The sequence below is a fragment of the Sparus aurata genome, chromosome 8, assembly GCF_900880675.1.
Source record: "Sparus aurata chromosome 8, fSpaAur1.1, whole genome shotgun sequence".
Lineage (NCBI taxonomy): Eukaryota > Metazoa > Chordata > Actinopteri > Spariformes > Sparidae > Sparus > Sparus aurata.
In genome coordinates this window covers 32,987,175-33,004,206 of record NC_044194.1, presented here as the reverse complement: position 1 = coordinate 33,004,206, position 17,032 = coordinate 32,987,175, and the positions used below count along the sequence as shown (strand labels likewise).

At 38.1% G+C, this 17,032-nt stretch overlaps 1 protein-coding gene across 2 annotated transcripts in view; it reads right to left on the bottom strand.

Moving 5' to 3' along the window:
* Window positions 1–317: 317 nt before the first annotated feature.
* Window positions 318–17,032, bottom strand: part of ska1 (spindle and kinetochore associated complex subunit 1) — an 84,200-nt gene continuing 67,485 nt past the window's right edge. For both annotated transcript variants that reach the window (XM_030426957.1, XM_030426958.1), the window contains 2 exons: window positions 9,590–9,759; window positions 318–1,060 (listed from right to left, as the gene is read on the bottom strand). In XM_030426957.1, coding sequence (XP_030282817.1) covers window positions 912–1,060; window positions 9,590–9,759 — 319 coding nt within the window. In that variant the 3' untranslated portion in view covers window positions 318–911. The remainder of the gene's footprint in view (window positions 1,061–9,589; window positions 9,760–17,032) is intronic.

Here is a 17,032-nt window from a genome sequence, read left to right as displayed (position 1 = left end):
AACCTTGGGTCCTGTAAGAAGTAAGTTTAAAGCCTGCAACTCCCCTCCAGTTAGTTAGAACTGAAGAAGCCTCTTGGATGGGAGGTGAATCGTCTTCAATAAACTGAAGTCCAGATGTCTACAATACAGCACTTAGAATTACCATAACCTGGATGACTGAGAACCTTCATCAACAAATAACTATGACATTTTGGCAGGACATACACACAAACTTTCAAGTAGAAATGCATGCTTCATATGGGATAATGAGCGATGAATAGGGTTTCAATCATCTAACCCTAACCCTAACCAGGTATCAAAAAAACAACATTCTTACATTTGATTTTTATTTTGTTTATTGCTGTGAGCTTAAAAATACAGTTGTTGACACTCGTAACAATAGAATATATAATAAAGAAACATCTTATTAACTTTTATTAATAATTATTTATATCACATGTACATGTTCCAGTATTATTTGCACATACAGGTGACAAATGAGAATATATCTTGGGGCAATTCTTGTGAAGTGTGTGCATTTGGATGACAGTGGATTCACAAGGGTATTTGGCTCTTTTTCAGTCCTGTCACATTATGCAGTGTTACTTCTTGCTTTGACTTATATGCAGTAATATTCTAACTCAATGGAGCCACTAATGTATCAAACAAAAAAAACATTTGATGTGTACCTGTTAGACAGTGGTGTCTACTGTCTAACAGGTACACATCAAATGTTTTACAATACCTGCACAAAAGAAATCTTGCAGGCATATATTCTGTATAAACGTCTCTTACTAGCTTGACTACAACTATGATATATATGCCTACATACAAACTATGTTTGGCACAATCTCACCATAATACACAAACAAACAAACAAACAAACAAAAAAAGATCTAACAGCATAATATGTGTCATTTAGTCTTGTTAATCTATAGTAACATATAGCGGGTGATTCCCCCACCTCGAAGCTCCCGTAGGCGCTGGCAGTGTCGTAACATGTTCAAAATCCCCTGAAATCGTTTGTCCACCTTCAGCTGAGTAAATTCACGAATGTCATCCTCCACCACAAAATACTGACCTGAAACACATTTGAAAACCACAATGAGACCAGTGTCACCAACAGTCTGTCCAGGAAAATTTTCTAAATTTTGGTGATAACTTCCCACAAATGTGTGAATGCTTTCACATCTTTTCTGCATGCATTTTAACAGCAAATTAATAGCAAAATCTAACTATCTTAGTATGAAATACAGTTATACTGCATGGCATTTAATGATTGGGATGACTTTTAAGGCAAAATGAAAATATATCTAAATTAGGGCTGTCAAACGATTTATTTTTTTAATCGCGATTAATCGCATTTTGTCCATAGTTAACTCGCAATTGATCACATTTCTTTCTGTTCTAAATGTAACTTGATGTATTTTTGTCATGTTCTTAATACTTTTAACAACATAAGAAAGGGCAAATATGCTTGCTTTATAAAAATGTTTATTCAACACTTCAAATCATGCAGGAAAATGAAAGGCTCAAAAAATATCCCCTCATCCTAAATGGGATCAAAACATGGTGATGTCTGCTTTTGGCGAGGGGGGGCGGTGGGCTCTCTGCATCTGCCATGTGTTTGGCTTGCAAATGATATTTGAGACTCAACGTACTTCAGTGGTAACTCATTTCATGTCGACAGCACGTGCAGATAACTTTTGTCCTATGGACCGAACCATCTGGCCGTGTTTTGAAAGTGAATTTGCCATCTTAAGTCCTTTCTCCATTTACTTTCACTTTCGCTTTTCAGTCCACCATGTTTTTCCCGAACGCCAACCCTGCTTCTTCTTCTTCTGATTCCCTTTCTTATTCTTCTGCTACCCTCTGGATCAAGACTACAGGTGCCACTGACGGCCGTAAATCAAACAATGCGCGTTTCTTTTTTTTTTTTAATACCTAACATTAATCGCGCGTTAAAAAAGTTAACGGCATTAAGAGGATGTTGCCTTATTAAAGCGTTATTAAGTGAACTTTGACAGCCCTAATCCAAATACACAGTGCCAGCACTTGACTCGATTTTTGGGACATTTTCCTACAAAATAATCCTGCAGGAGTGATTATAATATTGGTTTCAAACTGTAGCCAACCTCTTTTATGTGATCCACTTCATGACATTTAATCAGTGTTGGGTACGTTACTTTAAAAAAGTAATCAGTTATAGTTACTAGTTACTTCTTCCAAAAAATAACTGAGTTCGTTACAGAATTACTCCACTATAAAAGTAACTAGTTACCAGGAAAAGTAACTATTGCGTTACTTTTAATTACTCCCTTTTGAGCTCAGCATTCATTTTAGCATCCATGTATTTAAAAAACTAGTGCAGTGCCCGTAGGAAATATGTATTCCTATAGAACAGTGGGCGGTTAAGTAGCTTTTTCATGGATGGCCAAATGATGCTGTGTTTGAAGGGGAGACGTCAGGGATATTTAGGTTTGTTGTGAAATCCGATATTCCAGTTCCGTTTTTGACTATTTTTGATTTTGCCATAATATTTCACCTTAAAAACTATTTACCTTGCCTTGCTTGGTGTCATTATTTTCATCACAACCTCACATGTGTGACTCTACAGTTATTTTTTCATTTCGACAAATTGTTATAACACCACGGACCTTAAATCACAAAAAAAACATAAAAGGAGATTTTTACTGTGAAAACCACAAATATGTTTAACGAACATTACTTATTATGCAAATATATAAATTGCTGTTAGCTAAAAAAAAAAAAAAAAGGAAATTTACAAAGTTACATGTAGTGATAGTGTTGTCACGATACCAAAGTTATGACTTCGGTATGATACCTGCCTAAAATATCTCGATACCGATACTGAAACGATACCACGAAGGAAAACTAAATATCATCAAAAGTAATGGCATAAATTTTAGATGACAGAATGTGGAACTTGAAATTATAATTTTTTAAAAATTATATATACATTTTTGTAAAAGCTGCTGAGCTTTATAGGTTATGTATCTGTATCCAAGAAGACAAGTGTCTTCTTGTTTTGTTCATTTGCCTTGTTTGCTCTCAGAGATTATTAAATAACCTGATTTTTCAGTGCCAGTAGTAGAAAAAAAATAACAGCACATTAACTACAATTTTGTTCAGCATAAAAATAATGAACATAAATGACATTAACTGCAAGTCTGGCAATTCATGAATTAAGACAATACTTTATTCGTCCCACAAAGGGGAAATTTGCAATTTGCATTTCATGTCGATAGAATTTCAACCTTGATTATTAGCCTGCAAACTACATTAGTGCACTAAAGTACAACACAAATGACACAGACCTGGTGGAGGTCTGTGCTCTAATCAGACCATTTTCTAATAATATAAATTACAATATATGTTATAAATTATTCACAAAAATGTACATGCTATGATTATATTACTAGTACTGATTGACTTAAAATAGATAATTTAAGTGGTGCTGTAAATCAGCATACTTATGAACACCAGCGCATGTTATGGTACAGTTCATGTTACCAGTGTGAACGTGTTTGCATACAGAGATGTGTGGAACCACATCGGACTGTTAAACATTTAGCGTTACCCCTGACTGCCTCGTGCAACTCTGATGGTGAAAAAGGTTCGCTTGTCACAACAAAAACCTCGCTTGACTTACATCTGAGGGATATTTAACGTTATCTATCGCTAACCTGCAGCTCTTTGAACACTTTGAACATGTCCACATGTCTGTCAGCTGAAAGTGGCATCAGGGCTCCTGCCAACCGTCCTAGGCTTGTAGAAGAGGCAGACGCACGGAGCCGACAGTAAGGGCAAGCCCACGGACACCACAAAGCCCGTCTGTAAACGATGCTTTAAATCGGTAATGACCAAGAGAGCCAACACGTCTGTCTGGCTCTGCTCTGTGACTGTCTGTCACTGTGAAACCACGCCCACTCTGTCAGCAGGCAGTGAGGAAGCAGACAGAAGCTGCACACAGACACGCTGCCCTGCTGTCGCACAAAGTTCATAAAGTATCAATACTAATAAAACATGAAGAAGTATTGTTCTTAACAGCTGGGTACCATGGTACCTTTCTAGTATCGGTTTACCGTGCAACACTACGTAGTGATATGTTTCCCCCAGCTACTTTGTGCCTGCTGAACATTCAGCAGTCTCCTCATTGTTTTGCCTAAAAAAAAACCCAAAAAAAACGACTCCACTACACACTAAACTAAACACTACATAACACACTAACAATACAATCCAAACACGCTTAATGTCACAAATCTCTCAACTCTCAAAACTCGCTATCTCTGTCGCTGTCACCGTCACTGTCACTGTCCCTGCGACAACTTCCCCCTGTTCCTAAGCAAGCAAATCACGTAGTTTGCCATTTAATTTTGTGATTTTGTGAATGCAGTTCCAACACATACGTCGGAACCGAGACTCACAGAAGCTGTGGCTTGCTGTCATCTTAAATTGGTCATGTGACGCACTGGCACGTCCGTCGACTCAGGAGGAGGGGGAGGTGGTACTGGTGGGGGTGGGCTAGCAGCTAGCTGCACACGAACATCCACAGTTTTTTTAAAAACTTTATTTATTGTATGTTTTTCCAATAAACAATACACAATGAACACAACAACAATCATTTATAAAATCCCTTCCCTCCCTCTCATAACCAACAGACATCTCGGAGAAAAACAAATAGTTAAGTCAGTCATAACCATAGTACTCTAGCTGTGGTACAAGATTAAAAGCCATTTTGGTTGGCGCAGAATAAAGGTAAAGGTGCAGTGGCAGTTCTAATGTGTTATTCTCTATCTCTAACATGGCTGCACGGAGTTGGGCTGCCCAATAATAAAGTTTCATATTAGGCAATCTTAGTCCCCCACGTTATGGTAGGTATAAGAGGGAGAGTCGCAGCCTCGGACGCTTGTTATTCCATATAAAGCAGGTGAAGTTGTTTTTAAGTGTGGAGAAAAAAGAGGCGGGCAGAGGGAGTGGGATAGACTGAAAAATATATAAAAATTTGGGCAGAATAGACATCTTTATAATATTAATACATCCTATCATAGAAATAGGCATTGAACTCCATTTCTCCAAAGAATCAGAATTCAGTAATAGTAAGGCACTTTTGGTGTTGTTGACTTTATAGCCAGAAAACTGGCCAAATTCCTTCAGAAGCTGGCAAAGCGCCTTAATTAATTAATTGAGGTTCCCAGATTTGTTAAAAACACTACAATATCATCTGCGAAAAGAGACAAGCGATGCTCTTACCTATAGTCATTCCTGTGATTTCAGCTGATTGACAGATAGACATGGCCAAGAGTTCGATGGCAAATAAAAACAAAAGAGGAGACATGGGACAGCCTTGTCATGTAGATCTATACAGATTAAAGGGCTTTGAAAATTGGCTATTCGTTTTGCTTTCTGCTAGTGGTTCAGTGTATAATAATTGAATCCATTTAAGACATGTTTCCCCTAAACCACATCTTCTAAGTATATTAAAAAGGTACTTCCATTCAATCCTGTCAAATGCCTTTTCGGCATCCAATGACAGGACTGCATGGTCCCTGGCGTTTTTTTTTTTTCATATAAAATATTCATCAGCCTGCGTGTATTATGAAACGCCTGTCTGCCCTGTACAAACCCATTTTGATCATTGGCAATCAGGGTAGGGATGATAGTTTCTATCCGCCTGGCCAGAGCCTTGCATAGTATTTTGGTATCACATGACATTAATGATATAGGACGGTACGATGTTCATCCGAGGGGGATTTGCCTGGTTTTAACAAGAGGGAAATTACTGCAGATCTTAAAGAAGGAGGTAGTATTCCTTTTTCAAAGGATTAATTAAACATCTCAAGTAGATGTGGTAACAATTTTCCAGAGAACTTCTTATATATTTCCAGTGGTATGCCATCCGGCCAGGAGCCTTTCCACTTCTCATGTTCTTTAACGCATCCGATAGTTCTACAATACTTAATTTTTTAAGATTTGTCTTGATCTCCTCAGTTAGCGTTGGGAAATGAAGCTGGTCTAAAAATTCATTCTCTTTTTGTGAGCTACCTGGTTATTCAGATTTATATAGATCTTCATAATAATTTTTAAAGGCAGTATTTATTTCAATTGGATCTACTAGTTCTTTCCCATCCTCTAATATAATGGAATTAATGGCTCTATCTTTTTGTATCTTCTTTATTCTCCATGCTAGCAACTTTCCAGCTTTTTCTCCCTGATCATAATATGATTGTTTTAACCACAACAAATTTGAAGCTATTTTATTTGTAGTTAAATTATTGTATTGGGCTTTCAATTGGAGAAGTTCCTGCTGTTTTTCTGGAGCATCACTGTCATAGAGCTCCTGCAAGCTATCGTTAGCTTGCTTAGCAGTCCTGCGTGTGTCAGGCATGGTGGTGTTTTGACTCGTTAAACTCGGTTTAGACAGTTGTATCTGTTACCTGGAGACTTGACAGTCATAAAAGCCGTGAAAGTGCGGTTATGAAGTTGAGCAGAAGCCTTATTAACAGGTAACTGGTGTCAAGCTTTGTCACCTTGTGTCCTCCCTACATGGCGTCGCACCGGATGTCCGCGCAAAGTGGCTATCTATAACAAATTTGTCAACCAACTTCTTTACCACAACAGAGGTCATCAGGGTTTTTAAAAGAACTTAATACTAGAAAAAAAACAGCTAGTCCAGATAATTTAGAGCCACTATTTCTTAAAATGGCTGAACTTACCTTGTTAACAAATAAAATCCCCAAGGACTGGAGAAGTGCTTTTGTTATTTCACTATTAAAAGGTGGTGATCCAACCAAATAATTATAGACCAATCTCTGTTTTGCAAAATAATACCTGGCTTCCAATTCAACGCTCTCTGTATTTCAGTCAGGATTTCACAAAGACCATAGTACTGCTACAGGTGCCACGAAGGTCATAAATACCGTAACTGAAGCCATCGATAATAAGCAGTGCAGTCTTTCGCTGTTAGATTTTTCCAAGGCCTTTGATATTTTTGACCACAATACACTTATTTGACGACATTATATTTTTATGCTGATGACGGTCATTTACTGCTTTGCAACTACTCCTGCTAGGGCTTCTGCCTACCCTCAGCATTCATTTGAGTACAAGCTGTCAATTGCAACTCGCCCTAAATGCAGATAAAACTAAACTTATGTACCTTACCACTTCATAAACATCAGATCTGCATTGTCTGTGTAAACACAAACTGAGCTCATACTTTCTTTTAAATACCAGGGTTTTTTAATTGATGACCACTTGACTTTTAGGTAACATTTCCAGTTTATTACAAAAAAGCTGAAACTATGACTGTAAACTTTACCATAGAAAAAAGGTTTGCTTTTCTTTTTGCGTCAAACAGAAATTGCCTGTTATTGTTATATATATATATTAATGCCTCTGGTAATTGTTTCCACATGCCGTGCATCACAAGGCTCCAAGATTTATTACAGACCGTGGTTTTCTTACTAATCATTGTGTGTTATACTCAAAAGTGAAATAGTCGCTTTACGGGAACACCACCACAATCACTGGCATGTTTTTTATTTAAAAGGGCATTCTTCCAAACTCCCTATTTTTCGTTTGAACTTGAAATGTGGAAGTCATAGTCTTTGTTTTCTAGACATTTTGCAATTTGTTTTTCCTTCCTAAAATCCAAACTGAATTGGGAAAGAAAGCGTTTAGGTTTTCAGCACTCACTGCATGGAACTATATATATAGACCGAACTTAAACTCCAGAACACTGTACCATTGAACAGCTTTAAGACTATGGTGAAATCAATGGAGCCCAGCTTGACTGTATGCAAATGTTTTATCTGATTATATGAGAGTGCTTCTCTCTGTCAATTTGTTGGCAGAACGCTGTATTACTGCCATTCTTGGCCAGGTCTAGAGTTGTCACGATACCAAAATGAGTAACCACGATACTATACCAGACAAAGTATCACGGTTCCGGGTATTATCGCGATACTGCAGCCTTTTTTTAATCATCATTATTTTTATGAACTGCAATGTATTTGTACAAGTTATAAATACTTATTAATTACTTATAATGTTGTTTGGTGCTTGATAAACATAATACTAATGAAGCATGAATTAGACTGAAACAAATACTTTTATGAATAACATTTATTAAAAAGTTAAAATAAAAAAAATAAAAAGGTATGGTCTTGGCCATGGGTTGCTTCCCTTTTGGGTTGGATGGCTCTCTCTAAAATAAGGAGTGGGAAATACATAACAAATTAGCCCAATGGTCCTAATGGTTTTAGTTCATAACTGGGTCAATAAGAGTACATGAACAAAAGCATACGAGCAATAAAAATGAAGTTAGAATTTATATGGTTGAAATCATATAATCATTTAGTTTCCTTTGCACATTATTTATGTTTAACTAATATAAATAATCAACTTAGGATAACAAATCCTCTGTCTTTTAAAAATATCTATTTGACAATAATATAACATAATAAACCATAGAGAACAAAATACAATAAAAAGGAACTGATTCCCTGTGAAAACTATATTTTTATGCATTTTCTAGGTGCTTTATACTTTGACATCCTTTAACTCTTCATTCCTCAGCCTGTACACGGAGCATATAGACTAATATTAGCCAATGAGAAAATAAACAGGGCATACTAACCTGGTATTCGACATATAAATCTGGGTGACGACCCTGCAGGTGTTTATGAGGTTGGATGTGTTCCCTCCTTTGGCTTCTATAGCTTGGTGGCAGCGCCTGCACAGTGGACGGCCATCGTCTTTTGCTTTACCATCTGTGCCTTGTTTAAAGCTAAAATAGTTCCAAATGTGACTTTTGGAGTTTGGTTTTTTGAGCAAAATTAGTGGTGCCACTGAGACGCCGCCGCGGCAGACTCGCCGCTCGGGCCTGGTGCTTCTGCCATGGTGAGTGTGTTGTCTCGTGTTAGTGACTGTAAGCTCGCATCTGGGTGAGACAGAACTTTAGCTTGTTGTTTGTTTTGAAGCGAATTTCTATCGAAGCGGAGCTGTCTTCACGGAGTTCGTTCTTGCCGGCAGAAACACACGAACAGCCAATCAGCTAACAGACGGGCGGACCCAGCGTGCGGAAACAGCCTATCATATCCCCGGACATCACCAGTAACAGGCAAACAGCCAATCATTCAGCAGCTGTGTAGTTCGGTTGCAGTAGTTAGCATGTGGGTTTGTTTACAAGGGAGTAGCATGCAGTGAGAAGCCGGGAGGAGAATAGAGGCGGCCGCTATGTAGCGGAAACTGGCACCGGTAGTGTAGTAATCCATGGTAGTACCGTCGTGTAGAATTTCTAGTATAGTAGGAACCGTTAGGATTTGGCACCGCGGGGTACCGTGGGTACCGCGGGTATCGTGCAACTCTAGCCAGGTCTACTGTGTAAAAGAGATCTATGATCTCAATGGGACTAACCTAATTAGATGACGGCTAAATAAAAAACATAGACACATAAATAAACAGAAGATCAAAATCAATCAGACAATAAAATCAATGTGTCATAAAATCTTACTGAATGAGATGTGAGAACCAAATCATTTCTAATGCGCATCAGTCAAAAAGAGAAAGCTGCAAAGGGAAATACCTTTCGTATCCTTGGTCTCCTGGTTTCTGAAGCGCTGGTGCAGCTTGCGTGCATTACTGTTGAGAGATTTCAGCGACTGACGCAGGATCTTGTATTTAGCTGTTACAGATGTGTTAATACTCTGCACCACAGCGTTAAGTTGACCATATGTTGCACGTCCTTTCATGTACCTGAGTGAAACACAACATTCAGCCTTTGAAAATAAAATAAAGGTTAAAAAGACACATAAAAAAACAACAACTATCTTTTGGCAATACCAAAACATCTCCTATTTAACATGCTATATTTACAGGGACAACTGGGGGGGTATGGTCAAAAGTCCACGACATGATATATGTGGGCCTGCTTGCAGTTTTAATGTATACGCTGCTCAAAAACATGAGATCACTTAATTGTCACATTATAACACCAAGTCAGTTAAATTTCAGCGATATCAATCCATCCATTTAGGGAGCACAAGTCATTGTGAATCAATTTCACCTGCTTGGTGCGAATGAAAGTGGCAACGGATGCAATGGAGAGGCAAATGCAAGACAATCCCCCAAAAGGGAATAATTTTGTATGTGGTGGCTACAGCCAATTGCTCTCTTCTTATCCTTCCTTGATTCTTTTGTTGTGTGTTGTGCTAGTGTCCTTTTCACATCTGGTATCATGAGCTGGTACATCCAGTTAGGGCTGAATGATGTATTGTTATCGTATCTTTATCAAGATATGAACATGTGCAATATTAATGTAGCAAAAAGCAACGATACTGATGATATCAAATTTCTCATCAGTTAATTGTCCTTTGAGGTGCCAGATTGATAGAGTGCCAGAGATGGTGTAGTTATATGTTTTATTTAGAGCTGAAACGATTACTTGGGTAACTAGAATAATTAGATTACAAAAAATGGTTAAAGCAAAATCTCTGCCTTGAGGCTTCCAATCACCCATGTTATGTGAATTGAGTGGGCGCGATGGCGGAGAGCCAAGAAAGCCAAGACAGAGAATGTCCAAAGTTTGGGATCCTTTCACACTTAAAAAAGAAGATAACAAAGTGCAATGTGTCTACTGCAAAGCAGAACTGGCTTACCACAACAGCACGTCAACAATGATTAAACATCTGAACCAAAAGCATCCAGTCGTTAACAACAGCTCACCAAGCTTCGCTGACACAAGGTCAAGTAAACATTTATCTTAGCTAATTTAACGTAGCCTCCCATCGCTTGTTAGAACGTATGGTACTTGTAGATGCTGTAGCCTGATGTCGGTATGACTAGATATCATGTTAAGATGTCGAAACTAATTTGTGTTAAATTGCAAGGGAGTAATAGCCTACACTAAATAACTCCTTTACATACAAACACACACACACACACACACACACACACACACACTCATCTCATCTCTCTCACTCTCCCTCATGTACACCCACAGACAAACAAACACACACCCTTACCCCCAGTGTTAGGAATAGCTGAATTTAATACCTGTATGTTTTTTTTCAGGAATAAAAGCCAATTGCTTGGTCTGTTTAACAGGCGTGTCATTTTCATTAGAGATGCACCGATCAGGATTTTTGGGGCCGATCACCGAAAGCGGTATCTGCCGATTACGATATTGCCGATCACCGATCACAGCGTCAAATCCATAAATTCTTCTATATTACTGTCTTGTATAACTTTCATATATTTAATTAATGATTCTTCTTACACAACATTGACATTGTATTAAGTATAAAAATTAGGAGATGAGAAAGTATCATGAATTGACCACCGTTTTATTGCAGGCTGAGGCAATGTGCAATATTTCACACTCTAGAGACTCTCTTAGAGACAGCTTGGACTCAGCTTACATAGAGTAACTGTAGCTTACTAGTGGGAATGCATGCAGTCAGGGTGGGAATTTTGTCATTTTAGGGGCAAGTCCATTTGGCCTTCAGTTTTTTTTCAGGGGCACCAAGGCCACATGACAGGGCACAAAGGCCACTGGGTAAAATGTGTTGATTTACCTTTCAGACTGATACCATAACATCTTAATTTATAATAAGACATGGATTGTGTATTAAAACATTTTTTTATACCAAAATCAAGTTACATTAGAAAGTAGTTTTTGTTAAGTAGGGTTAGGGTGAGGTGGGTTTTGTGACACCTCACTAAATATTAGTGTTATTGAATATTTCTCCCAATAGAAATTCCCCCAAATTATGGCAAAGCACATTTTTTCCAAACAAAAAATTGTAGAATAACCAGCAGGAGACCACTGATGTGTGTAGTGATTTTTGTGACACTACACTCTGAATAAAAGTGAAGTTATTAAATTTTTTGTAGTTTCTCTTTTCGGTGTTGCACTTTGTAGACGGTCCCTGCGCCCTCGTCTCACAGCTGGCTGACCATACAGACCAGAGTTAATGTCCAGACGCTCATTTTGATTAACATACGGTTGTAGCTCGTTGTCTACCTTACAACGGTAGAAAAGAGCCGTCGTTTGTGTTTTAACAAGGTTTCACTTGAGTTATTGATCCGGGAAGTTCGAATCTGTGAATATATTTCCAACTTTACCGGACTAAATCCTACCACATAAGTCAGTTACGTATCATGTCAAAACCGGCTACGCTCGCTTTCGCACCTGTGCTGTAATTTTCGTACTTCTGTTTTGAGACGCTGCTGCTGTTTGAGAGGCTTTCACATGAGATCATCGTGATGATGAGACTCCACCTGCGCGACCGCGGACTCACTGAAGTTACTGTGAGTGACTACTGTGCACTCAGGTGGCTGTAATTAAAGGCAAGCTCGCTACGCTGACCGGGCCAGGGGCACAGAGGCCACTGTGGCCGTATGATGAGTTTTTTTTTCACGGGGCATCAAGGCCAAAGTGCGGGGCAACGGCGGCCATGAAATTCCCTCACTGCATGCAGTTAATGCACTGTCTTTATACTTAAACGTCATCTGATCGGCCTGATGTGATCTATTTTGAGAACTCCGATCAAAACCGATAGGGGCATTATCGGCCGATTGTGATTGGTTGCCGATCGATCAGTGCATCTCTAATTTTCATCATGAATTATTTGGTATCGTTGTTTTTTAGAATAGACCCTTTGAGGGCAGGAGAGTGAACAATTCAACAATGGTTGATGAGCTAATCTTCCTCACAAAGAAAACTCTCAAAGAAGCCATGCACATAAATGCATACAACTGTTTTGTGGAATGTATGTTGTTTTTGGAATTCATTCTAATTTGTTTGTATCCTTGTTTGGGTAGTAAAGTTTACAATAAAGAGAAAAATTGCATTTCCTGCGAAAATACAGTGTGAATGCTGAAGGCCTAAGTGATTTTGGAAATCTGCTGAATGTACTTGAAAATGCATAAAACTATCAGAATGGTCAAGAATTTGCAGAAAAACCTGCATTTTTCAAAAGATTAAAAGGCAGAAAAGCTGAAAGGTTATAGGCTATAAGAGCTCAGAAATGTGACAAAAGGCTGAAAAGCTGTAGAGTGAAAGGGCTGGAAGAGCTTAAAAAGATGAGAAAAGGTGAAAAGCTGTAGAGTAAGAGGGCTGAAAAAGCTTAAAAAGGTGAAAAAAAGCTGTAGAGTAAGAGGGCTGAAAAAGCTTAAAAAGGTGAAAAAAAAAAGCTGTGGAGTAAGAGGGCTGAAAGAGCTTAAAAAGGTGAAAAAAGCTGTAGAGTAAGAGGGCTGGAAGAGGTTAAAATGGTGAAAAAAAGGCTGAAAAGGTGAAAAGCTGTAGAGTAAGAGGGCGGAAAGAGCTTCAAAAGGTGAAACAAGCTGTAGAGTAAAAGGGCTGGAAGAGGTTAAATGGTGAAAGAAGGCTAAATACGTTTAAAAAATTAAAGGCTGAAAGAGCTTCAAAAGGTGAAAAAAGGATGAAAAGCTGTAGAGTAAGAGGGCTGGAAGAGGTTAAAAAGATGAAAAAGGCATAAAAGGTGAAGAGCTGTAGAGTAAGCAGGTTAAAAAAAGTTTTTAAAAAAAGGCTAAAAAGGTGAAAAGTTAAAGGCTGAAAGAGGTTAAAAAGATGAAAAAAGGAAGAAAAGGATGAAAAGATGTAGAGTAAGAGGGCCGAGAAAGCACAAAGTACTGTTCTACTCACCTGTTTTTAATATTTATCAAATATTGTTTACTTGTTCTTGTTCTACCTCACCTGTTTTTAATATTTGTTAAATATTGTTTACTTGTTCTACCTCACCTTTTTAAATTTCAATAAATGTTCCTTTTTTTTTTAAATTGAGACTCGTAACATTTGTTATCGTCATTGTGTGAATGTTATGATGTAAATTGTGGGAGCTCCAAATATCGGCTCAAGAAAATCGGCAGTCTGTATCGGTCATAGGCTAAGGCTGATGAAAAAAAACGGTATCTGCATCGGCCCTAAAAAATCCATATCGGTCGATCCCTACTGAAAAGTACAAGGCTGAAAGAGCTTAAAAAGCCTAACATTTTAATAGTTGAAGGGTTTCTATAGCTGAAGGTATGCTGAAGTTGTAGCAGAATGAAATTTGAAAAAATTCCCGTAAGGATGAATGGGAAAAAATTTGCAGAAAAACCTTAATATTTCCAAGGGTAGAAAAGCCAAAAGTAGTAGCGATCATGTCCTTTAAAAGCTGAACATTTTGATAGTTGAATGGTTTCTGTAGCTGAAGATTTGTAGGAGGAGATAGGTGCCAAAAAACGTACAGAATCTTGAATAATAAAATCCAGAAGAACACTAGAAAAATTGCATTTCCTGCGAAAATACAGTGTGAATGCTGAAGGCCAAAGTGATTTTGGAAATCTGCTGAATGTACTGCCGAAAATGCATAAAAACTATAAGAATGGTGAAAAAAAGGTGAAAAGCTGTAAATTAAGAGGGCTGGAAGAGGTTAAAAGGATAAAAAAAAGGCTAAAAAGGTGAAAAGTTAAAGGCTGAAAGAGCTTAAAAAGGTGCAAAAATCTTCAGAGTAAGAGGGCTGGAAGAGGTTAAAATGGTTTTAAAAGGCAAAAAATTTGAAAAGTTAAAGGCTGAAAAAACTTAAAAAGGTTAAAAAAGGATGAAAAGCTGTAGAGTAAGAGGGCCGAAAAAGCTAAAAAAAAAGGGAAAAAAGGATGAAGTAAGAGGGCTTTTTCGCCCTCTTACTTCATCCTTTTTTAGCTTTTTCGGGTGATAAAGGATGAAAAGTTGTAGAGTAAGAGGGCTGGAAGAGGTTAAAATGGTTAAAAAAAAGGCTAAAAAGGTGAAAAGTTAAAGGCTGAAAGAGCTTAAAGAAGTGAAAAAACGATGAAAAGGATGGAAAGATGTAGAGTAAGAGGGCCGAAAAAGCTTTAAAAGGTGAAAAAAGGATGAAAAAGTAAAAAAGTTAAAGGGGGAAAGAGCTTAAAATGGCTGCACATATGCTGGAGCAGGAGCAACCATGGAGCAAGCCAACTGGATTTCCTACATTTGTAAGCAGAGATGGACAGAGTACTCGACCCCAGTACTTGAGTAAGAGTACAAATACTACTGTTCAAAATTTACTCCGTTACAAGTAAAAGTAGCTCAGTCGACATGTTACTTGAGTAAGAGTAAAAAAGTACTTGCTTTTAAAGGTACTTAAGTAAAAGTAAGAGTAAGAGTACATTTCTTATTTTTCACATCAATGAATTACTATAATTTTTTCTAAATGATTTTATGGACCTTTTAACTCGTTTCTGAGAATGAACTCTTTGAAACCACCTGCACTGATGTGCTTGCTTTTAGAACCACAATGTTATATAAAGCCTGCAGAAACACCTATGAAAACAAATCAAATGAATGGGATCACAGGAGGACAGCACAGTGATGTTGATAGGTTTTCAATGTAGTGAGTCCCTGGGACCCACAGGTGGTGAGTTGAGTGGGTCCCCTGGGAAATTCAATGGGTCCCGACTCCCGACTTGAGTGTTAAACTCCTTTGATGGTGGTATGATATGGTTATAATAAACGGATATATTCATGTATGTTCAAAATGTATCTGAAATTAAACAAATTAAATTCCAAGTCTGAAAAGTTTATTGTAAAACAACTGTCACAGTGGCATGACATATGACAGTAACAAAATGGCAGCTGGCCTTCAATGTAGTTTTCATCACCACCATCGGATTATGTTTTATTTATTTCATTACAGCACGTCCCCTAAATGTTAAAATATAATCGACACAAATGAGCACAGCATCGAGCAGTGGAAATGTCGGTTTATTTAATATAAAGTTTGTATTTTTAATTGTTGAAATCAGAGGTGTAGCAAGCTTTTCAAAAGTGTGGGGGATGGATGTGGTGGTGATGGTGGTGGTGGTGTTTTTTTAAAACAATTTTGGGTCAGGGGGTGATGATAAATGACACTTAAAACTGTGTCTATGATAACCACACCCTGACATGTAAATGTGACATCTGTCTTGATTTGTTTAATTATAATATTTGTAATAGAAGCCTACTGCAAGTGTACTTTTTTTTTTTTTACCATTAAATGTTATTTTATACATTATCATATTTTATAATGTTCTGTCACTTCACTGCTAACAGAAAAGAAAGCTGCTCGTTGCAGCTTCTTATCTTGATCTGCAGTCTTTGTTAATTTCTTGTCATGATTGTTATTATTAGTACTTAGATTATCAAAAATCTCTGTTACATGTCAGGATGTGGTTATTATAGACAGATTAAATATTTAACTGTCATATGTCATCACAGTAACAGTGTTACATACATTAACAGCTGTAAACACATTAAAACATTATAAAACACATCATGTGGTTTGGTGTCGACCTGTATACGGAACGTATCAGGACTAATCAACGTTTATAATAATCAGAGAACGTTACAGACATTGTTTTTGGTTGCTCTCCGTTTCCAGAGAATTCACAGAGAAGCTGGAGAAGTTCGTGACATTTTCATCCCGGATTTTTGTGAGGAGGGAATTAAACGCCTGTCCCAAATAAACGCCTGGTCTGTTAAGTGGTTGAGACAAATACACGCCCGGATATTATTTGGTATTTTACGGTAGATCCCGCCTCATCAGCACGAGCTGAACAATAAATCTAACACAGCAAGAGAGCCGGGACTTAAGGCAGAACAGCCAATCATCAGCCGGTCAGTCCCAAAGCCGGTGTCATGTTTGAATCAGCAACAGGAGAGGGAGGGGGAGAGGAGGCAGCTGCAGCGAGAGCAGACACAGAGCGGCCGGAGAAAGTGACTCCGGCCGCAGTGAGGCGTTTGTACAAAACTGCAGAAAAAGTGTGGGTGTTGAACCCTCTCACCGGGAAAAGTTTGGATGTTAACACACACATCCCCCACGGGTGCTTGTTGAAATGAAATCAGCGGTGACGGGCTAGTTGTTTGGTAGCGGCAAAATTAGCATGTCGCGATACTTTGTACAGGGGATCACGTTTGCGCCGAATAGATGCGCAGAGGGTTGAAACAGCGCTTGTCCGGTCTGCTAACAACAAGGTTTCTTTGCCAGTT